Genomic DNA, 24,571 nt, shown 5'->3' on the forward strand with positions numbered 1-24,571 from the left:
AGTGGAACAGCTTGCCTCCAGAAGTTGTGAATGCCCCAACACTGGAAGTCTTTAAGAAGATGTTGGATAGCTATTTGTCTGAAACGGTATAGGGTTTCCTGCCTAGGCAGGGGGTTGGACTAGAAGACCTCCAAGGTCCCTTCCAACTCTACTATTGTATTATTGTATTATTATATGCAGACTTTATATTATAATATATAAATTGATTGAAAAATTTTTCTAGAATTAATATGCTGATTTTATATGATCATGTATTAATGTTTTATATTTAGATGTAATTAATGAGTTTGGGGGGAGGGGGCGTCTGCCACACTTGCAACTGCCAAAATTTGTACACCATTCCACCTACCCTTTTCCCTATAAATGTTTAAAAAAACCAATAAAACTTTTTGAAAAAAAAAAAAAGGCAGATTCTCAAACCAGGAGATTGTGAGATCTCGTCCTGAAAGTCAACTGTTTGACTGGACCAATCAGCAGAAGACTCCCCCCTTTGAGCTAATCACCAGGAGACGGTGAGTTCTATAGTTCCATTTTAGGCATGAAAGCCAGCTGGGCAGAGGTGGGTACCGGATCCCGTCGCAACCGGGATGCTGCAATGGGGACGGGTGTCCTCCTCGGGCATGTGCGCTGTGCACGCATGCGCATGCGACCGCACTGTGACGCCCCACTGTGCACGTGTGCGCAATTGGGCCGTTTCCCTCAAAAAGCAGGAAGGAACACAGGTGGGAAGGTGGGCCCGACAAGCCACTGTTCCGGTACGGTGGCCGCTGCTCCCAGCTACCAACGGTACGCCCGTACCAGGGTCTACCGCCCAGAACCCACCACTGCAGCTGGGTGACTTTGGGCCAATCACTCTCTCTCTCAGCCCATCACACTTTGGAGGATTATTGTTGAGGGGAAAATAGGAAGAGGAAAGAATGTTATGCATGTTCACTGCCTTGAGTTACTTATAAAGTAATAAAGACATGATACAAATCAATCAATCAATATCAATAAATGCCATGATACGTCAACTTCATTGGCACCTTCCATGGACATATTGCAGATGTCCAATCCTCCTCCAGCTAACTGTAGCATTGGTGTAGCTAGTTTTTAGAGGATTTCCCTCTGTGCCTCACATCCTAGTCCTAAAATTGAGTTCCTTGTCAAGAAACTCATGCCAGCTAGCAGTTGATTCTGGGTTAACTCTGGCTTTCCTGTTGCAGATAAATTAGCTAGAAAGTTGGTATCAGCCTTATCTTTTGGGGACAAAAGGGCCGAGAGCTGTAATATTTTAATAATCAACCCATCTTCTACCAGGGCGTGAATGCTTTATTGCTTGTTGGGAAGATCAGAGATATTACACTAAGGCAAAATTTATCTTAACAAAACAGAGATCACGATAATAGAAAATAGACAAAAGGAAAAAAAATAGGTGATAGGAAAAAAAAAACACCCAAAGACAAAACAAGAGAGCCAGATGTTCAGGAAGGGCTACTCTTCAATTACAAAATTATAAGCTTATCCTGAAATAAACATAGATGATGATGAAAAGATGAAGTATTTAAGTACAGGGGGGAAGTGCATATTTATAGAAAGAGAAGCAGTCTGGGGCATGCCAAGAAGTTCTTCTTCTTTTGCAAGAAAACTGTTAACGTTTATTTAGGAAATAAGTATAAATGCACACATGGGGTGCTTGCAGTTAAAAAAGTTAAGTAAGAAAAACAGAATGAGGGCAAAAGAAGAAAATGGGTGGTTGTATCAAGCTCAGATGTTAATATTTTGATCAGTGTGATCAGGGGGAAGAGTGCTTACATTTTTTATGTGCTGTAATATCAACAAGGACTGCATTTTTTTTACAGTGCTAAAAAATAGCATATTTCGATCTCTTTGGACCAAAGCCCACACTCTGACTGTTCGAATGGTATTTTCAAGACACCCTGGGGGAAAAAAACAGCTGAGGAGAGGAGAAAGAATGAAGAGGAAAGGACTAGTTTTGTTTTAATTTGCATTTTAAAATCATTTCAATTCACTTAATTTATAGCACAAACAAACACTTTTTGGCAAGGAACAAATATTTTTGAGGGTACAACAAGAACAAAACTGAATTAAAAGATGGAGGTTTTGTGGCCCATCAGCAGAGCTGGTAGCAGATTCGGACAGTGAGGAGGTTGGGGAGGAAGATGGGCCAGTCCTGGAGTCTGTGGAGGGCTTGGATGAGGGCTCTGTGTCGGAGGCAGAGAGGGGGCCAGAGCCGTATGCCAGTTATCAGCTGCCTTCAGAGTGAGACATCAGTGAGGCAGACGAACAGCTGGAGCCTGTTTCCAGGGTGCGCATGCGCAGAGTTGCCAGACAAAGGGAACAGCTAATGTACAAGGGTCGACTTGGGAGTAAGGCCACAGGTGGACAATGAATGGCCCCTCCCAGAGGAAATAAAAGGGGAGCAAAAGGGGAGTGGAGTTTGCAGGAGACCATTAGTTCGTTTAATTGGTTCGTGACTCTCCGAGACTCCTTGCCAAGTTTTGCAGATATCGGCCTGTCAGCTCTCCAAGCCAGATAAGGTCTGTGACTGTAAATCCTCCCTTGAAAGACTTTGTTGGGTGTGAATGAGCAGAATTCAGTCAATTAATAAAAGGGTTTTTTGTCAGGACCAGGAGTTTGCTTCATGCTCTCAGGAAGCCTTGGTCAGAACAGGGGGAAGGAGAACAACTGATCTGGCTGCTGGAGCCGACAGCTGAGAGGCCACAACACCTTTGAATTCTGAAGGAAATGTCCATGCTCTGCTGTATGGGAGGTGGGCATAAATCTTTCTGCAGAAAATAAATCTTGGTACTCTGTCTGTGAGTTTACCAAAGCCTGTGAGATTTTTGGAAAATCACACCCAGGCAGTTTACATAATTTTTAGACACTAATGCTGAAAAAAAAGCTCCGATTCCAGACAATAATAAAAGCAAAGGACCTGTAATTTCATAAACACTCTAACCAAGTTATGCACAGACATGAAATGAACAGTTTTCAAATCTAGAAGATGACTTCATTTCTTACACAAAGGTAACACCGTGTGAGTACAAATGATTGTTTCAGCTTGGTTCTGTTTTTAAAGGAGGAACCTAAATATCGGTGCGTTCTCAAACCGTTTCAGTGTGTAGAAGTCCAGAATTTCAGCTACTTCCTTGTATTTCACTCCTCCAAAGTCACTTTTTGATAGTTAAATGTGGGTGTTTTTAGCTCTTGTTTGTTTAGGCAGGGAAATTATATCGGGATTCAGAGATGTGAAGGCATCTAGTATTATATACAGAATATAGCAGGGGTCCCCAACTTTCAGGCTGCAGCCCATCGGGAACTGGGCTGTGCAAGCGTGCAACGCTCCATTTGCACAAGCGGCAGGCGCATGCATGAAATCATCCCCTTGCCTCCACTGCCGGTCTGCAGTGCTCAAAAGGTTGTGGGACCAGTGATACATAGCACAAGTAGTCCTCTGTAAGCTCTCCCTCACCGCTCTGCAGAGTAACTCTTCTACTCAGGTGCAACTGCCTACTCTGACGTAACTCTTCTGCTTGGATGCGGCGGCTAACCAGGAAAGAGGCTATGATGACACTGAGTGGGGGTGTGGCTGGAGGTGTGGGTCATGGTGATTGGTGATGGTGGTTGGGTGTCCTCTGGGTGAAGTTGTGGGTGGAGCTGGGTGGGGTAATGGTATATATATGAGTGATGGTGTTAACTTGGTTAGAACTGACTTGGATTTGATTACCTTTGTATCATTGTCATTTAGTGCTGGTTAATATTAGATAGAGATAAAGTTTTTCACCAAACAAACTGACTTACCAAACAGGTTTTTCACCAAACAAACTCACCAAACAAACTGACTCTCTGTTTGCATTCAATGTCAACGCCTGAATGTGACACTCAAGTTAGATCATAATGGAGCCCAAAATTTATGTTGCCCAGTGAAACATCTGTTAAGTGAGTTTGCCCCATTTTACAATCTTTCTGTTCTGACCTAGGCTTCGAGTCACAGACCTTATCTGTATTGGAGAGATGCCAGGCCGATATCTGCAAAACCTGGCAAGGAGTCTTGGAGAGTCACGAAGCAATTAAGTGAACAAATTGTCTTCTGCAAACTCCACTCCCCTTTCACTCCTCTTTTATTTCCTCTGGGAGCAGCCATTCATCGTCCACCTGTGGCCTTATTCCCAAGTTGACCCCTGTTCTTTAGCTGTTCCCTTCTCCTGGCTACTGTGCGTATGTGTACACTGGGAACAGGCTCCGGCTGTTTGTGTGCCTCACTGATGTCCGACTCCGAAGGCAGCTAATAACTGGCATACGGCTGTGGCCCCATCTCTGCCTCCGACACAGAGCCCTCATCAGAGCCTTCCCCAAACTCCAGGACTGGCCCATTTTCTTCCCCAACCTCCTCACTGTCCTAATCTGCTGCCAACTCTGTGGCCGCTGGCAGGACACAACAGAGTCTTTTCATTTCTTAACCCACCCTTTAAAATTGTTGTTGATTGTACACAGGTGACTAGAGAGACAATTCTTCTCACAACATTCTCACATTAATTTTTTTTCCTTTCCTTTCTTTCTTTTCTTTTAAAGAGACCCCAAGATGCCTCATTTTTTTCCCTTCTGTACTCAGCCTAGGAATTCACAAAGAAACAGACAACCTTCTCCTTACCTTTTATTAATTATGCTTGGATTCGCTGTTACCAGTTGAGTTTTTGATCCTACATCATTGCTGTGTGCCTTGCTTAGTGGAGGGAGGTTACATCTGAAGGGAAGGAAAAAAGAAAACCATATTGTAAAAAATTATACTTCTTATTCATACATTTGAGGGGTCCTTGGCAGAGGTGGCATTCAGCAGGTTCTGACCCGGTTTGGAGAACCGGTAACGGAAATTTTGAGTAATTCAGAGAACCAGTAAATGCCACCTCTGATTGACCTGCCTCCATCTATTCTCTGCCTCCCGAGTCCCAGCTGATTGGGAGGGAATGGGGATTTTGCAGTAACCTTCCCCTGGAGTGGGGAGGGAATGGGGATTTTATAGTATCCTTTCCCTGGAGTGGGGAGGGAAGGGAGATTTTACAGTAACCTTCCCCTGGAGTGGGGAAGGAATGGGGATTTGGCAATATCCTTCCCCTGGAGTGGGGAGGGAATGGAGATTTTACAGTAATCTTCCCCTAGGAGTGGGGAGGGAATGGGGATTTGGCAATATCCTTCCCCTGGAGTGGGGAGGGAATGGAGATTTTACAGTATCCTTCCCCTGGAGTGGGGAGGGAATGGGGATTTTGCAATATCCTTCCCCTGGAGTGGGGAGGGAATGGGGATTTGGCAATATCCTTCCCCTGGAGTGGGGAGGGAATGGAGATTTTACAGTATCCTTCCCCTGGAGTGGGGAGGGAATGGGGATTTTGCAATATCCTTCCCCTGGAGTGGGGAGGGAATGGAGATTTTACAGTATCCTTCCCCTGGAGTGGGGAGGGGAGGGGGATTTTGCAGTATCCTTCCCCTGACATTGCAACTGTCATAAATTTGAGCCAGTTTTCAAGCATTCAAATGTAAATCGCATGACCATGGGGATTCTGCAGCGGTTATGAGTGTGAAAAATGGTCTTAAGTCACCTTTTTCAGTGCTGTCGGAACTTCTAACGATAACTAAATGAATGGCCATAAGTTGAGGACTACCTGTACTGTGAAAAAACAGTGGAAGGGAGAAGAGGCAAGCGTAGTCAAAATGGCGGCTTACCTCATGACGAAGTCCGCTTGATCGATTTGCTTGCCGCAGCGGCTGTTCTTCAAAATCCCTCCATTGCCCACTACAGAGCACCTCTTCAACGGCAGCTGGAATGGCATCACCTGGAAAGAGAAAACAGGGGTCACCATCACACCTGAAAAGTAATGATGCATCTGATGATTTTGGAAGGAGGGTGGTGGGAGCACAGTATTGCCGGACAACAGACTTTTGTTCTTCAAGAGACATGCTTTTGTATCTAACTTAAAGCTATTAAATTTTGGAATTCATTAACGCTAGATGAATGGTGGTTGATTGGACCAATTCAATTCAATAAGTTCTGGGTTCAAATGGCTATAGGACACCTCTGAAGACCACCTCTTGGGAGACTTTGTGCAGTTGTGTACTGCTGGACTAGAATAGAATAACAGTTTGTTTATTTTATTTATTTATATTGCTGCCTATTCGCCCATGGCGACTCAAGGTGGCTTACAGAATGTAAAACCTCATTTAAAACAATAAAACTAACAAAAAGAATCAAATGAATTAATTTCTCTCTCTCTATATATATATATATCCCTCTCTCTCTCTCTCTCTCTCTCTCTGTGCGCACGTGTGTTCCAGCATAACTCTGGAATGCTTCGAGCAATTTCAACCAAACTTGGTATACAGATGACTTACTCTCTGGAAAAAAATACTGTGGGGGGTAAGACACCCCTAACACCCCTCAGTGTATTCTGTTAAGATGCAGCCTGTTGTGCCTTTAAATGACTTCTACTGTGCAGTGGAGTTGCCATGGTAATGGCTTCACAGTACTCCACAAAATTAGAAATTACGTTTGGTCCGGACATTTTCCCTTGGCTAGTAATATAGTAAAATAATTCCCCATCCTAGCCCGCGGCCCGGCGGCAAAGGTCCTACTCCAACCCCCTGCTTAGGCAGGAAACCTTATACCATTTCAGGTAAAGATGGGATGAGTGTGATCCAGCAGGGCACCACTTATATTCTTATGTTGTCTATGGGCTTCTGAACATCAACTTTTACTAAAATCACGACCGGAGTAGGATTTGAACCACAAGCAGCCTTTGAAGGTCAGAAAATAAACCCTATGGATTGCACAGGATGCCCACTTTAGAGGCAATGGGAAAGGTGACACTTGCAGCTAGATACACACATTTTACACGATTTCCTTCCTCTTTCCCAGTAGCAGGAAAACAACTGAACTTGTGGCATAACAGCAAAACCACATGTAGTGAGTTAAACTATACTTAAATATCAACCCAATACAGTGCAGTAGACCTGGAACCACTGAGAAGGTGAATAGCCAAATGCGAAGATTGATTTGACATGCCTATTCTTCTTTTGTGGTGGATGTGGGCAACTGGCAATCTTCCAGATGTTTCCTAATCACAGTTCCAAGCAATCCTCATCAGAGGCCCTGCTTGCCTTCAGAAGCTGTAGGTGCTCAAGTATCTTGTGAATTTAAAATATTAAGGATTGGAAATGGTGGGGATTTTGAGATACTCTCCTGGGATTGATTAAGTATTGTAATATTTGGCATTATTAGTAATCCTACACATTTGGAACATTGAAGTTGTGGTGGAATAATGAGTAATTCGTAAAACATTAAATAATAGTTATTTAGTAGGGGGATAACAAATACAAGGCGTATAGAAATGTTATGCATGTTTAAATGAATCAATGGGAAAATGATAAAGGATTATAAAAAGAGAATAGCGTTGGTGAAGTTGGAAGATTAGGATTACACGTACCTATTTGTATTATTATTTTTAACGTTGTTTAAAAAAGACTTGACCTAGTCAATACGCTGTCCATAAAATATGTATGGTTTGAAAAGAAAACTGCAAATAAAACATGTTTTAAAAAAAGAAGTTGTAAATGCTCCATCACTGGAGGTTTTAAAGAAGAGATTAGACAACTATTTGGAATGGTATAGGCAGTGGCGTAGCGTGGGTTGTCAGCACCCGGGGCAAGGCAAGTAATTTGCGCCCCCTAAAGCGAGGGCGGCCCGACTGCAGCTGCCCCTGGGTCGGCATCAGTCAAGTGAGGCTCTCCATGCTGGCCTCCTGCCTTCCTCCCGAGGAGGAGCTCGAAGGGCAGCGGGAAAAGGCTCGACTGAAGGGAAGCAGGTGCCGCGGGGGTGGGAGGCGCACCGGGGGCTTCAGGAAGGCGCCGGCTTCCCGGGGCGCTCCAGGCGGAGCGGGAGGACGCGGTGGCGTTGCAGCGGCGGGCAGACGGAGCGCAGCGCAGCGCCGCTCTCCTTCGGCTCCGCCTGGAGCGCCCCGGGAAGCCGGCGCCTTCCCGAAGCCCCCGGTGCGCCTCCCACCCCCGCGGCACCTGCTTCCCTTCAGTCGAGCCTTTTCCCGCTGCCCTTCAAGCTCCTCCTCGGGAGGAAAGAGACGGCCACAGTCCGGCAAAGGGCGGTGCAGGGCGAGTCAGGGCGCCCCCCCAGATGTTGCGCCCGGTGCGGCCGGCCCCCCCTGCACCCCCCACGCTACGCCACTGGGTATAGGGTCCCCTGCTTGAGTAGGGGTTGGACTAGAAGATCTCCAAGGTCCCTTCCAACTCAATTATTCTGTTCTGTTTTGCTCGACTCAAACAATTAATTTAGAAAAATATAGAAGTCACAAATTCCTCATACACATGAATGAAGATTTCTGTCACATTTATGGATCAATTTTACAAGGCAGACTCATATTTTATGTTTCTTAGATCCTTTCAGATTGGGATTACCATAAATCAGGGGATAGAACAATTCATTTTAAATAAAGGAACTATTTTAAATGCAAAATAAAATATTTTCAGGTTGAAAAGCTCATATCCCTTGAAGAAAGCTAAGACATATTCCAAAGAAAATGTTCTGAAAGGCAGAAACATTACCGTGGGGATACCCCTGAAATACCACTCCATTCTTGACTGTTTATTTAAAAAGAAAAAAAAAAGATTTAAAAAAAATAACCAAAATGGGGGAAAAACCAATACAATCAATACTATGTAGCTATAAATCAATAAATCTATCTATCTATCTATCTATCATCTATCTATCTATCTATCTATCTATCTTTACACAAGTTTGTTCAAACATATTTCATTATAATTATCCATTTATAATCTGTCTGTAAACAACTTGTTTAGGAGTCTCAAATACCATCACATCTTTAATCCACTGTGTAATTGGGGCCATAAATTTATTTTTCTGCTGTTAATACTTCAGATCCCTGCTGTTTTCTCCATCATTCCATCATGTTTAAATAGAAGAAAAACTACTAAATATTTGACTCTGATACGTCAACCATAATTTGCGCTCTCTGTTCCTTTTACGGTAACAAAAACGATGGTGTTTCCTACGTTGTTCTTGCTAGCATGCTGCTCCAACTCAGAAACATCATCAAATGTTCAAGATTGATAGCTGTCAACACACCTGTCCACCATGAGTGTATCTGATCTCCCTTTAAAGCCACCCAGTGTAGTGGCTATTACTGCATTTGATAATGAATTCTAGGGACAAAGGAAGTGCTTTCAAAAGTAATGCTTTCTTTGTTTTGTTCTCCCTCAATTACATTCATTCAATGGCCCTAATGCCGTGTTTTTAACACTTAGCAACTTTAAGATATTTTGAGACCTCAACTCCCAGAATTCCCCAGCCAGCATCTTAAAAGTTGCCAAGTTTGAAAAACTAACCATTTTTTGAAAGACTAAACCCCTCCCAACCTTCTTCCAAACTCACAATTTCATACTTTAATTCTAGCTCTGTGTGATCCAGTGGTGGGATTCAAATTTTTTTACTACCAGTTCTGTGGGCGTGGCATGGCTTGGTGGGCGTGGCAGGGGAAGGATACTGTAAAATCCCCATTCCACTAACCTGCTTTCCAGCTCCGTTCTCCTGTGCAGGGCAACAGAAGAAGAGCCAGCCATTCAGCTGGGACTCCGATCAGCTGGGACTCGGGAAGCAGTGACTAGATGGTGGCGGAGCCAGCCAGAGGTGGTATTTGCCGGTTCTCCGCACTACTCAAAATTTCCGCTACCGGTTCTCCAGAACTGGCTGAATGCCACTTCTGGTGTGACCCATACAGCATAATCTTGTAATTTCCCAGGCCCCTTAACAAGGGATTTATAGATTAAACTAAAAGCTTTTTTATGCAAAGCACGAATCTTTCCCCCAATCATGCTCCCCCCACCATAAAAAAAATCACAACTGCTTGTAAAATACAAACAAATCATTTTTTAAAAAAAGTCTGCATCCCTATTAAATAATTCTGAAAGAACTAAATCACCTACAGCCCTGCTTTTTTTTAAAAAAAAAATGCTTCCAAACCTCCCATTATGTGACTTTTCCTCCCTTTGCTCATATAAAGATAATTTGGCTCAGTAATTTAGCTCTGTAGCTTTTTCCTTAGCCTTCCAGTTTCACCTCCCTGCTGAGCTCTGTGTGAATCTGGAGCTATCACAGGTTATCCTCACAGTGGTGTCCACAGCTTTTAGTCTGCTGCCTGAGGGATTCGGCCTCAAAATCTGTCATCCAATTTCGGCAGCAAACCAAGGACAAGAGGCTTATCACGGGGAGGATGTCCTAGAAAAACAGCCATCGCGCATTAACTAATTTGCTAGACTTCATGGCGGCTTTGCCAGCTGAAGTACAATTAGGTCCTTCCTGAATGTGTTTAGTAAGGTAAAAGGTTCTCCTTGCATGCATGTGCTGGTCGTTCCAGACTTTGTCCAGGAACTTCAAACGCTTAGGCTGGTCTTCGTTTGAGGGGGAAGGTTTGCTCTCGGAGCTTGTGGGCTGGTTTCCAAACATTTGGTTATCAGGCTAGGAAACTTCTTCCGGGGAGTTTAGGGGATGTCCGTGTTCTTCTGTTTATAAGGGCTTCAGGTGTGGGTGTGTCAAGTGAGGGTCTTGTGATGGGTCAGGTGAGAGTCATGTGACAAGATTACATCAGGTCAACATCATTGGGAGGTGAACTGCTTTGGGGGGGAGTTGTGTGGATTGGTTGAGGGTTGGTGCTGCCTCTGGTTGGCTCTGTGGTTGATTTGGATTTGCCTTTGTTTACCCAGACATTTACTGATCCAGTGTGGGTTTCTACAAATTGCATCTATATTGTCCCACATTGTTGATGGGAGAGACACTGTTTGTCCAGCTCGTCGGATAACACTTGTAAGAAGAGAAAGTTGCAGATAATAAGATCTAGGAGTGAGCTTGCAGGCCACACTGAACCAAAGTTTTAAACTAACATAATTGCAAAATGTACCAGACGCATTTCTAACGTGCTGGCTTGTGTCAGCTGCCTTTTTTGCAAAGTTTGTACTTGAGATATATATTTAGAGCAGGAAGAATTAAGATGGTGGGAAATGAGAAACTGAAAGTAATAAATGGCTGAGAACTTCCAATGTACATAGGTGTTTGCAGAGAGTGACGGTCAGTAAGAATGTAAGAAAGAACAAGGAAGTGAAACTACAGAATGCGTAAGTCAGTAAAAAAGAAGGTATAAGAAACGTAGCTCGAGATGAGAATGGTGTCCTTTGCCAAATAGCAGTCCTTGTAGGGCTTGCTATCTGTCACGTGTTGTTGATTCAGACAGTGAGGAGGTTGGGGAGGAACATGGGCAAGTCCTGGGGTCTGGGGAAGGCTCGGGCGAGGGCTCTGCATCGGAGGCAGAGAGAGGGCCAAGGCCATCTGGTAGTGATGTGCTGCCTCTGGAATCTGACATCAGCAAGACAGAAGAATATTGTAAGCCTGTTCCCAGCGTGTGCATGTACACAGCTGCCAGAAGGCAAAAAAAGTTAAGACAAAAGGGCTGACTCGGGAGTAAGGCTTGGGGATGATTGGCCCCTCCCATAAGACATAAAATAGGAGCAAACAGACATGAGCCTTTGCAGGAAGCAATTGGTTCATATAGTCAATTCAAGCTCTGAAGCTCCGTTTGACTCTGTGCTCCGTTTGGCCTTGCAAAATTAATTGGCAATTACATCTCTGGCACCACTTCAAGGGAGATAAAGGTGGGTGCTTATCAACATTACCCTGAAAGACTGTGGCAACTCAAGCAGACATCTGTCGGAATCTTCACAGACTGTTTGTGAATCATTATGGGCCGTGAATGAACATAATTCACCGTCGTTTAAATAAAAAGAGGGGTTTTTGGGACTAAGTTTGTGAGTTATGCTTTCTCAGGAAGCCTAGCTCAGGACAGGCTTGTTGTGCAATTGCATTGCTATGTTGGCTATTCATGTTCCAAATTGCTCATGAATTAAGAAACCTCTGATCTTAAAGTAAGATTTATTTCTTGTGATTTCCCTTTGTTTTTTTATTGGGATATTTTTATGACACACTTGACCTGTACGGCTGAACATATGGCGTGGTGCTCATCCTCCTCAGATCACACAAGTCCCACAAATACATCAAGAGAGTGCTTTCCTGGGGAATTATTATTATTATTATTATTATTATTATTATTATTATTATTATTATTATTATTATTATTATTATTATTACTACTACTATTACTATTGGTAGTCTTCGAGTTACAACAGTTCATTTAGTGACCATGAGAAGTTGCAATGGCACTGAAAAAGTGTCTTAAGACCATTTTTCAGAGTTATGGCTGCTGTGGCATCTCCATGGTCACATGATTAAAATTCAGATGCTTGGCAACCGGTTCATACTCATATTTACGGCAACCGCAGTGTCCTGGGGTCATGTGATCACCTTTTGCAACCTTTTGAGAAGAAAAGTCAAGCCAGATTCACTTAACGACCGTTGTTTCTAAAGGTGCTTTTTCAAGAGGCAACTGGACTTTCTGTTTTTCCTTTGCAGACTTTTCGCTTCTCAAGTAAAACGTCTTCAAAGGAAAAAACAAAGAAAGTCCAGTTGCCTCTTGAAAAAGCACCTTTGGGATAACCATGACCTGGATGACCGACAATCTCCATAGACAACTATGTTTCTAACTTGCAGTGATTCATTTAACTACTGTGTAAAAAAAATTGGTCTTAGAATGGGGCAAATTTCACTTAACAAGTGCCTCACTTTTGCAACGTCAATTTTAGGCTCAACTGATGTCGTAAGTCGAGGACTGCCTGTGTTATGTTGTCACTGCTATTGTGTTATTTGTTGTTAGTTGCCCAGAATCGGGAGAACATATATAAATCTAAATTAACAAGCAAGCAAGCGAATAGAGTTGTCCCATCTTTGTTACCTTTTGGAGGTTGAGTCTATAAATTTCCCTGCCATAACATCAAAGAAATTATTTGCAGCAAACCTTCCAGAGAGAGTTGCTGTCCTGGTTAGATAATGTAATTTTGCAATAAAATCAGGGCTGGTGCTTCTCTTGGTAAAAAACAACAACAACCAGGACTGTTGTATTTATTTGTTCATTTTATTTTACTTGGGAAAAAAAAAAGAGAGAGAGATAAGAGGCCTAGCGGGCACTAAGATTGGTATCCATGGTGATTTCAGAGCCATTTTTTGTAAACCTGTTTTCTGTTTCAAGAAGAAGCCCGGGGGAAATGCTTTCTGAATTATCTACAGTAATATATTGGGGAAGGATAATGCCCTTTGTGTTTGCTTAATAGGTAGGAAACATATGAATTTTTTTCTGTTTTTCTAATGCAAACAATAACTTTTCAAAACTGCCCTGGCTTGGAATAAAGTCATTTTTCTCGTAGGATTAATTTATAAGGGGGCATAAGTGCAGGAATTCAAAATCCTTTCTTCTCAGATGCTTAGGTAAAGGTTCCCCTCGCATATACATATGTGCTAGTCGTTCCTGACTCTAGGGGGCGGTGCTCATCTCCGTTTCAAAGCCGAAGAGCCAGCACTGTCTGAAGACGTCTCCGTAGTCATGTGGCTGGCATGACTAAATCCGAAGGTGCATGGAACGCTGTTACCTTCCCACCAAAGGTGGTTCCTATTTTTCTACTTGCATTTTTGGCGTGCTTTCGAACCGCTAGGTTGGGAGAATCTGGAACAAGTAACGGGAGCTCACTCCGTTATGCGGCACTAGGGATTTGAACCGCTGAACTGCCGACCTTTCTGATTGACAAGGTCAGCATCTTAGCTACCGAGCCACCGCATCCCTTTAGATGCTTAGATTTCTTGTATAATAAAAGGCACACATTTTAAAACGACGATTAGAAATCAGCTGGCTGGGGAATTCTGGGAGAAGAAGTCCACACGTCTCAAAATTGCTAAGTTTGAGAAACAGTGGAGAAAGTACTGTACCATACCACGGTCATATTCCAACTAAATAGAGGTAGTCCTCGACTTATAACCATTCATTTAATGATTGTTCAAAGTTAGAACGGCACTTTCACCCTTGCAGCATCCCCGTGGCCTGTCCCGTGTGTTTGTGTGTGTGTGTGATGTAATCACCTTCTGCAAACTTCTGACCAGCAAAGTTACCATATTTTTCAGTGTATAAGACACACCAGAGTATAAGACACACCAACATTTTGAAGAGGTAAATAAAAAAAGGGGGGGTTGCACTTTGCAAACCTCCCAAACCCTCTGCCCATCCATTTTTTGCAAAGGAGGCAGGGGTTTTGGGAGGCAAAAAAAATGCTGTATTCAGTGTATAAGACGCACCCAGATTTTCACCCTTCTTTTTGGGGGGGAAAAGGTGCGTCTTATACTCTGAAAAATACGGTAATGGGAAGCCAGATTTACTTTACAACTGTGTTACTAATGAACAACCTCAGCGATTTACTTAACAACTGTGGCAAGAAGGATTTGGGCACAATTGTGGTTGTAAGTTGAGGGCTACCTACATTTAATTAAATTAACTGAATTTATCTATTTTCTGGCATGACATAATTGATTGAGTGATTGATTGTTTGCATACTATCAAGTTGTTGCTGATTAGGTGCCAATTGATAATCATTTCATCTTTCATTTTGTTCAGTTTTCCTCTCCTTGTGCTTCTTACATTTCTTGTTCGTTCTGTAATTTTTTGTACCTTCAGATTTCTTTCCCCCCTGCCTGGTAACATCACCAATTAGATATCATCCCAAAGGCTTCAGTCTAGCCACATCGTAAACACTATTAATTCTCTGAAAGATCCATAGTTGTCTCTAGCAATATGTGGCACGCTTTCAGAGGGGCCGTCATCCAGCAATATATCGTCTATCATTTTTATATTTTCAATCCAACTGGCTTTCTTGATTAAAAAGAAATAAAGGAGTGGTTTATTATTGCCTTGAGGAGAGAGAGGGGAGGAGGAGAAGCAGAAGAAGCAGAAGCAGGACGAGTAGGAAGGGGAGAAGAAGTAGTAATAGTTTGCTTCTCATCCGTGAAGAGTCATCGTTTCTGGTAGGATGGTGGTGGAGGCTGGAAGGATCTTATTTCTCTGCAGTTATCTGTTCGTTTATCACTCTAAAAGCTCTCAAGGCTACTTTGGGGTTTTATATGCGCCACAGGGTCATCAGATGCAAATGGAGGTGAGCCTTCTTGGAACTGCTGAAAGGATTGCGTTGTACACAGGAGATTAGGTTGTGTCTTATTTCTCGCTCTCGGTTGAGAGATGGCTGCTCATTGTTAACATCAATGGCCTCTTTCAAACCAATGGTCCTCTCTCTCTCCAGAATATGGTCTAAGGGCACAGGTAAACCCTTGAGGACCCTCAAGAGCTCTCAGGAAGAATGCTAAGGACCAGATGACTGTAAAGAAATACGATCCTTCCAACCACCCCACCCTGTGAGAACTGATCTCTCCATAGCCCCTGCCAGGCTAGCAGAACTGATGAAGCTTCTTGGATGAGAAGCAAAACATCTTCCTCAAGTAAAAAAACAATCCAGGTGCCTTTTTAAAAAAAATATACTTTTGACACAATTATGACCTGGATGACTGAGAAACTCCACAGTCAGTCATTACAGGTAGGTCTTGAATTACAACAGGTCACTCAGTGGTCCTTTCAAGTTACGGCAGATATCACAAAAAGTACTTACAACCTAGTGACAGCGTTAAAAAAAAAACCCGAGAGGGCTGCAATAGACAGTACAGGTAGTCCTCGACTTATGGCCCATAATTGAGCCCAAAATTTATGTTGCCAAGTGAGGCATTTGTTAAGTGACTTTTGCCCCATTTTCCTGTCACAGTTGTCAAGTAAATTATCGCAGTGGTTAGAGTTCAGAACCTGGCTGTTAAGTGAATCTCGCTTTCCCCCATTGACTCTGCTTGTCAGAAGGTCGCAAAAGGGGATCACATGATCTGGGGATTCTGCAACCCTCATAAATATGAACCAGTTGCCACCCAAACCTTGGTCATGTGAGGTTGCAATGATTGTGTGAAAAATGGCCTTAAGTCACTTTTTTCAGTGACGCTGTAACTCCCAATGGTCACTCAATGAACTTTTTTAAGTCGAGGACTACCTGTATCACTGGGGTCATGCTAAGGATGTATATCGGTTATTGCATGTCTTTGCTGACTGTTGGATAGATTTAGCCGTGAAGGACTCTGCTTTCAGCCTCATGATACAGACACAATTTCAGTTTTGAAAGCACGAGAAAGTCATGATTTCTCTTGCTGGAAAGCTGCTCCTGGCGCCGTAAACAAGAAACGTCTCCCCAAAGTCCTCCCTTCAAAAGTTTAGATTTAATTTACCCATTAAACCAGATTATGTGCCATCAAGTTGGCAATGACTCAGGTTTGTTGTGGTCTCTATAGAGACATGATGGAATACTGTGCTAGGAGCAAGTGAAGTGATCCTCTATTTTGCCTGCTCTAAAAGCAGGCAAAAATCAGCTCGACGACAATGGCAGGCATAATTTTTCAGGAAGGCTCCTTATCCAGGAAGAAATATACCAAGTATTAGGGTCAATAAAGTTATGGTTATTTGAAAAATGTACTACCGTATTTTTCGGAGTATAAGATGCACTGGGAGTATAAAACGCACCAAGATTTTGAAGAGGCAAATTAAAAAAAAAAGTTTTTGCACTCTGCAGACCCTGCAAAAAATGGCCCGTTTTTTCATGAAAACGGGCCCGTTTTTTGTCAAAAAAGGGCATGCATAGCCTTTATGAGGCTTGTAGAGTGCTCCTGGGGCGGGGGGGGGGGGGGAAACGAGCATAGATTGGCCCATTTTTCGCTCATTTTTGCCCCCTCCCCCCAGCACCCAGGAGCACTCTGGAAGCCTCATAAAGGCTATGCACAGCCATTTTTGCAAAGGGGGCGGGGTTTTGGGAGGCCAAAAACGCTGTATTCAGTGTATAAGACACACCCAGATTTTCAGCCTCTTTTTTGCATCTTATACTCTGCAAAATACGGTACTTTTCTCCCAGTTATTGGGAAAGAGTGTGAACTTTGAACTGAACCTGGCTGCAGCCATCTTTCTGTTCCTCAGTTGCCACACAGAGGGAAAAGGGTGGGGGAGGAGCAGTGGTGGGTTTCAACATTTTTTAGAACCTCTTCTATAGGTGTGGCCTGCTTTGTGGGAGTGGCTTGTCAGCCATTTGACTGGGTGGGTGTGGCCTACTTGTAAAATGTGGCGAAACTCACTTAACAATGCTCTTGCTTAACAACCAAAATGTTGGCATTTGAAGCACGCAAGTCTTAAAGCTGTCAAGTTACAAGACCCTTGCACCCCTAACCCTTTATAAAAAATAAACACCAGGAGTGTTCAAATTTGACAGCTTTAAGACTTGTGGACTTCAACTCCCAGAATTCCTCCGCCAGTCATGTTGGCTCAGGAACTCTGGCATTGAAGCACGCAAGTCTTAAAGCTGTCAAGTTACAAGACCCTTGCACCCCTAACCCTTTAGAAAAAAAACAGGGGTGTTCAAACTTGACAGCTTTAAGACTTGTGGACTTCAACTCCCAGAATGCCTCCTCTCGCTCTTCATCTTGATGATGTGCAGACGGGCGTGGGGAGGGAGCTGGAACCGGTTCTAAACGGCACGGTAGATTTGGGGAACCTTTTCTATAGAAGAGGTTAGAACTGGCAGGAACCCATCCCTGGTATAACGCACTATAAAGTGCTGTATGATTCTCTAAGTGCTAGTGCTAAATACTATAGCCAATATTAACAAATTTCTAGCCTTCTGTTGGAATAGATTTCTTGGTTTGGCCTACACCGTGGGACTGACAAAATGTTAGCCTTCTCTAAACTGAAACTAGCAATTTCTCATAGTCCCGTGAAACCTTCTCACACAACCTGGATATTCCCCCCCTCCCCCCCCATAGTACTTAAGGAAAATAACCACAACAGCACTCGGGATTCTGAAACAGTATTGTGCTGACCTTGTGAGAACACAATCATGAATCACTCACTATTAATCACTACTTAGCAGAGTCCTGCATAGTGTCCTACTGCTGTGGATGATTAACCCTACATAGTTCAGCGGAATGTAGCAGAACGATGTGGTCAGTTACTCATTGGGAAGAAATTGTGCTTTCCTTATGTGCATGTTTACTATAGAGAGAAGACCACCATCCTTCCATCTCTTTGTATTCATTAAATGGTCTCTTGTCCACTTACTTACACTTAATGTTTTCATGCTTTGGTAACTTTTATTCTACCAAACATTTATGGCAGGGGTGGCAAACCCAAGGCCCAGGGGGCCAGATCCGGCCCATGGGGTGCTTAGTTCTGGCCCACAGGGCCACCCTGGAAACAGCAAAGTACCGGCCTGCTGTGCTTCTGCCAGTGGAGTTTGGGAGAGCTGCATATTTTCACTGGCAGAGGCTTGCAGGAGGCTGTCGCAGCCGAAAACGGAGCTTAGGAGCCCATTTTCGCTGGCAGAGTGCTCGGACCACCACAGGCACCCCGGACACGAGTGACATCGAGTACCTGTATCTATTTACTAATTCTGGTGTAGTGGAATGTACTCTGGATTCCCAGGGGTGAAGGGCTGAATTTCAGAGGAGCACAAAACAATGAAATTTAGATAGTTGGTTGAGACGAAGAGAGTTAAGAAGCTCTTCCTTAGGAATTTTGACAGTTTATCTTTAACTAGCCGATAACCGAGCATTGCCCGTGTATTTATTTATAGGGGGAAAATGTCCGGACCAAACGTAATTTCTAATGTTGGATTTTCTCCCTTACCAGAGGGAGTCCCCTTGTGGAGTACTGTGAAATCGTTACCATGGCAACTCCACAGCACTGTACAATAGAAGCCATTTTATGGCAGTACAGTAGAAGCAAGTTTAAGGCACAACAGGCTATATCTTAATAAAACACCCCCCCAAGGGGTGTTAAGGGCGTCTTACCTCCACAGTATTTTTCCCCAGAGAGTAAGTCATCTGTGTACCAAGTTTGGTTGAAATTGCTGAAGGAGTTCCAGAGTTATGCTGGAACACACACACACACACACACACACACAGTCATTCATATGTCTGTGTGTGTGTGTGTGTGTGTGTGTGTGTGTGTGTGTGTAGTATAAGTAGTGAGTAACAGTAGTAGCAAATATCTTTAATAGCATAAGCAGTGAATAGCAGTGAATAGTATACCATATTTTTCGGACTATAAGACGCACTCCCCCCCCCTGCCCCCAAGAACTGGGTGGAAATGATGGTGTTTCTTATAAAGTGAATATTGTGACAGGGGGAGTTGGTGATAGGCCGATCAGCTGTTCTAGGCGGTGGGGATCGCCGCTGCCTATTGGTGGCGAATGGGCGGCGGCAATCTCCGCCACCTAGAACAGCTGATATTCAGCGAAGACTCCAGTGTTCACCGGCGGCGACAGCAACTCAGCTCAGTTGATCAGTGGTGGGGGCAATGGAGCAGAGCCCTTACGAACGTGTTGGGGCTGAGACAATGTGCTGAAGCTGACCAGGCTGTTTGCTGCAAGGACGTTAGCCAGATGGATGCTGGGAGGCAGAGGCAGATTTTTTTTTTCTCGTTTTCCTCCTCTAAAGCTAATGTGCATCTTATAGTTGGAAAAATACGGCAAGCATACCATCTTTAATAGTATAAGTAATGGCCTGGATATTGTAAATTGCTCACTAACATCATTACTTTGTATTTTAATTTGATTTATTTTCTCTCTTTTAAAATGATGTTCAGGTTTATTAGCTGTTAGCATTCCTAAATTGATAAACAGGCTAGGAAAAAGTGTTTTTAATATAAACTGGCATCTGGTTTATATCTCTTTTGTCAACTCCAAACAACCTTTTTCCTTACAATGTACGCCCCTTCTGATGCCAAACCTCATTTTAATGAACATGTGTGATATTATGGGATGCAAATATGTAACATGTTTGACTACATGTAACTTAATATCTATACAAAGGAGAGATTACTTTTATTCTGTCCAATCAACTTTCCTTTTGCATTTTTTTTTGGTTGTGTTAACTTTAAAACATGGGGCTTGGGGTTCTCAAACTCCTTTTTCCTAGAGAGATCCCACTTTATCAGGGTACCCTAATAAACTGCTTATAGAATAGAATAACAGAGTTGGAAGGGACCTTAGAGGTCTTCTAGTCCAACTCCCTGTTCAGGCAGGAAAACCTACACCACTACAGACAAATGGTTATCCAATCTCTTCTTAAAAGCCTCCAGTGAGGTGGCCGCTACAATATCCAAAGGGGATGATTTATTAAGTACAGTGTGATACCAATTATGATTTACTCATAATTACTCTGCCACAGAAAGGAAGGGGTCAAGCTATTTTCCAAGGCACCTAAAGGCCAGACAAGGAATAATGGATGGAAACTGATCAAGGAGTGATTCAACCAAGAAATAAGGAGACATTTTCTGATACTGAGAACAATCAACCCATGGAATAGAATTTGCCTTTGGAAGTTATGCGAGCTTCATCATTGGAGGCTTTCAAGAAGAGAATGGACTGCCATCTGTCAGAAATGGTGTAGGGTCTCCTGCTTGGATGGAGGGTTGGACTAGATGACCTACAATATGACCTTCCAACTCTATTTAATTTAATCTAATCTAATCTTAATACTCAGCAATTTAAATAAGGCATGGTGTGCAATCCCGACAATGGTGATGTGTTCAGCAAGCTATCATTATATGTTCACAGAACATATTGGGAAAAGCAAAGTAGCCTTCTACAACAAGAGTACATCTAGGTCACTAACCTTTGGAAACAGTGAGAAGGTTTCGTTGTCAATTGTGAAGTAGTACAGAAATTCGCCATCGTACCAGATGCTCTTTCCCACCGGCGAATTTTGTTTCGTCATTGCAAAGCGATGGCTCGGATCACAACAATCTTCGAGAAGTTTCCTGATAGAAAAGAGGAAGGAGATATGGCAAAACAACCACGGTAGATATTATGGTAAGAGGCAGGGACGGCATTACGCGAACCAGTATTTCCGGTGATCAGTCGGTCCTGCCCACCTGCCCCTGCACTAGTCTGTCCTATATTTGCTTTGTTTGAAGACCAGTGTGAGCAAAGTACATGTTCGGCGAACCAGTTGTTACACCGTTGAATCCCAGCACTGGTAAGAGGCATTTGTAAGCTTTCTGAAGCAGAATCAGGCAAATTCTCAACCCAAAACTGGTGGTAGAACCAAGATCCAGATATGTTCTTTTTATAGGATAGTCTGTGGAGACTAAAACTAATCCAGAGCTGTATGAGGAGTTACTTTTGCCTCTGTTTTCTCATCTGAAGCAGCGTTTGAGGGGTCCTTGGTGCTATCTGAGCTTTGTTGTTTTCTTGTAGACATTTCATTACTCAAACTAGGTTACATCATCAGGGCTAGCATGAAAGGTCTACAAGGAAACAACCAAGTTCGGAGAGCACCGAGGGCCACTCATTTCAACCCTGAGCTACAAATATTCTCCTTTATTGGTAAAACAGTGTTTCTCAGCATGCTGGCTGAGGAATTCTGGGAGCTGACGTCCACACATCTTAAAGCTGCTAAAATTGAGAAATGATTATCTAAAGCAAGGGATGCCAACTTTTTGGACCTCAGGGACCACTAAATTCATAATTTTAATTCCCGTGGACCACCAATATGATTTTTTAAAAAAGATAAATATTTAAAAATGCAAATAATTTTTCTGCAGACCGCAAAATTTTCTCACGGACCAACAGTTGGTGACCACTGATCTAAAGGTTCCTGGATTTCTGCTCTTGAGATTGTCTTTAGCTGCCCAACGTAGTACAGTTACATATGGATATTATAATGGAAGTCAACTGCAGTATCAGTTTTAATAATAATAATAATAATAATAATAATAATAATAATAATAATAACTTTTATTTCTAGACCGCACCCTTTCCTAGGCAGGACTCGGGGCGGTGTACAGTCATGTTAAAACCATATACAAATACATAGACATGAACATAGACATAGACGTGGACGTGGACGTAGACGGAGGAGGTTAAAAATATACTGTACAATTCTTAGTTAAAATACAAATATTAAAATTCCCTTAAAAATTCCCCAATAAAATGTTTGCCAGGAGGTGGAAGAGGGAACTGTCAATCAGCTAAGCCAGCTAGTCGGAACAGGTGAGTCTTGAGCTTCTGTCGGAAGGAGCGGAGGTCATTGGTAATTCTAATATCGGGAGGGAGGTCATTCCAGAGGGTTGGGCCCATCTCCTTTATCTCCTTTTATCTTCTGGAGTCCAAGTAGAGGGAATTCTGGGAGTTGAAGTCCACAAGTTGCTAAGGTTGGACAACCCTACACAGTTCTAAACCAACACAGTTCTAGGCTGCATAAACAGAGGGATAGAATCAAGATCAAGTGAAGTGTTAATATCACTTTATAAGGCCTTGGTAAGGCCACACTTGGAATATTGCATTCAGTTCTGGTCGCCACGATGTAAAAAAGATGTGGGGGACTGTAGAAAGAGTGCAGAGAAGAGCAACAAAGATGATTAGGGGACTGGAGACTAAAACATATGAAGAACGATTGCAGGAACTGAGTATGTCTAGTTTAATAGAAAGAAGGACTAGGGGAGACATGATAGCAATCTTCCAATATCTCAGGGGTTGCCACAAAGAAGAGGGAGTCAAACTATTCTCCAGGGCACCTGAGGGTAGAACAAGAAGCAATGGGTGGAAACTAATCAAGGAGAGAAGCAACTTAGAACTGAGGAGAAATTTCCTGACAGTTAGAACAATTAATCAGTGGAACAACTTGCCTCCAGAAGTTGTGAATGCCCCAACACTGGAAGTTTTTAAGATGTTGGATAACCATTTGTCTGAAGTGGTGTAGGGTTTCCTGCCTAGGCAGGGGGTTGGACTAGAAGACCTCCAAGGTCCCTTCCAACTCTGTTATTCTATTCTATTCTAAATGGTAAGCTTCCATCTGTCTCTTCTTCCTGGGCAGATGGGCTCACTTCCTGCTACGGGCAACAGCCAGTCTCCATTTTAAGATGAGATTTATGAAGCTGAAACCTTCTGGTAAATAAAGGTGACCCTGCTTTGAAACAGAAATGCAAAAGGAGAACTGCTTGGCACTCATTCTGTTCTGATTTAAAATAATTCCAGAGGTTGGGCCCTGGAACTCTAAGCAACATGGAAGTGATGCCTCCAACGACCTTGGCCATTTCCTGCCATCTGTGACTAATGGGATGATTAATTCATCAGACAGCTGATAAGTCCTTTCCTTCTTTCTTTTTCTTTTTGCTTCTGAGCCTTCTTAGCGTCACGTTTGCTAAAAATGGATTGTATTAAAGCACCCGGGGATCACAAAAATAATGCAGAAGGAGATTCACAAGCTGAAATTTGGACCATGTGGACTTAGGGCAGTGGTAGGCAACCCACGGCTCTGGAGCCACATGTGGCTCTTTCATCCCTCTGCTGCGGCTCCGTCACCGATCAGCTCCACAATTGATAGGGCTTTCGGTTAGGACAGGTAGAGGAAAAAAGGATGCCACACTAGGAGGAGACTCTATGGTGGGGGAACCAGACTTCTGGTCGGCTCTAAAACTGAACGGGGGGCTTCCGGTTAGGACCTTCATGGCTCTTTGAGTGTTTAAGGTTGCTGACCCCTGACTTAGGGGAAAGGTGGGGAGAATTGCAAAATGATCCAACCTTGTAATGTTACAGGGCAGAAGACGGAGTCCTGGCTAATGCTGATTTACGCTCTCAACAGCATTTTTCCTGAAAGAAAGACCCACTGACTTCAATGGGATTGACTCTTAGTTTAAGAGGACACTAGATGCCCTTCTTCCCTGCCTCTGAATCCTTCAAGATAGTATTTAGATTCATGTATCCATGTCGAGGAATGATGAAGTGCATTTGAGCGTGCAAAGGCTGGTGCATTTTTATGGGTTAGTGTTTTGTCCAGATCTGGTTTACCCTTGAGGCATTATGCAAAACCAGATGTACTTAATAAATAAGTTAATCATGAGGTATGAATGTAGCTATGCAATAGGTGCCCAGATTCACAGTCTGAGCACAATTGTAGATGAGTTAATAATCAGGTTGCCAAAATTCAGCAAGCTGAACATAGAATTTTATATTCCTCCCTCCCTCTCTCTCTCTCTCTCTCTCTCTCTCCTTCCCCCCTCTCTTTCACCCTCACACACACAAACATCCACTGTGAAAGTTCCCTAAGCTAAGGAAGCCCTTGTTTCAATTTTACCTCCATAATTAAAAGTCAAAACTCCTTATATATTCTGAGGATTGCCAATAGCAACTTATCTATTCCCCTCTTGCTGCTTAGCCAAACGTTTACTGCCTATAACAGTCTTGGTAGTTTAGAATAAAGGTATTTCCAATTCCAATAAATTTCCAACAGGGGCCAATCAAAGGATTCCAGAGAAATGCATGAGCTGGGGCTAGAGGTAATGATAGGATAGCTTTTATAACCCTGTAATTCCTTGCAGATAAATATAACTCATAATTTCTCCCTTTTCTGTACTGGTTAGGCTGCGCCTATACAATTGCATCCAATTATGGACACTGCATTTTGGCAGGAGGTGAACTTGAACAGGCATAAAAG

The 24,571-nt window shown here is 43.1% G+C and overlaps 2 protein-coding genes across 3 annotated transcripts in view; one reads left to right on the forward strand and one right to left on the reverse strand.

Moving 5' to 3' along the window:
* The window catches only part of CMAS (cytidine monophosphate N-acetylneuraminic acid synthetase), a 189,669-nt gene that overhangs the window by 74,094 nt on the left and 91,004 nt on the right, over positions 1 to 24,571 (forward strand). The gene's annotated exons all lie outside the window — the stretch shown is intronic.
* Positions 1 to 24,571, reverse strand: part of ST8SIA1 (ST8 alpha-N-acetyl-neuraminide alpha-2,8-sialyltransferase 1) — a 44,683-nt gene that overhangs the window by 8,859 nt on the left and 11,253 nt on the right. For both annotated transcript variants that reach the window (XM_081957384.1, XM_081957383.1), the window contains exons 2-4: positions 20,750 to 20,894; positions 5,722 to 5,831; positions 4,655 to 4,747 (exon numbers count right to left, since the gene is read on the reverse strand). In XM_081957384.1, the coding sequence (XP_081813510.1) occupies positions 4,655 to 4,747; positions 5,722 to 5,831; positions 20,750 to 20,894 (348 nt within the window). The remainder of the gene's footprint in view (positions 1 to 4,654; positions 4,748 to 5,721; positions 5,832 to 20,749; positions 20,895 to 24,571) is intronic.

This window comes from Natrix helvetica, assembly GCF_964273705.1.
Source record: "Natrix helvetica genome assembly, chromosome: 6".
In the NCBI taxonomy this organism is placed as follows: Eukaryota; Metazoa; Chordata; class Lepidosauria; order Squamata; family Natricidae; genus Natrix; species Natrix helvetica.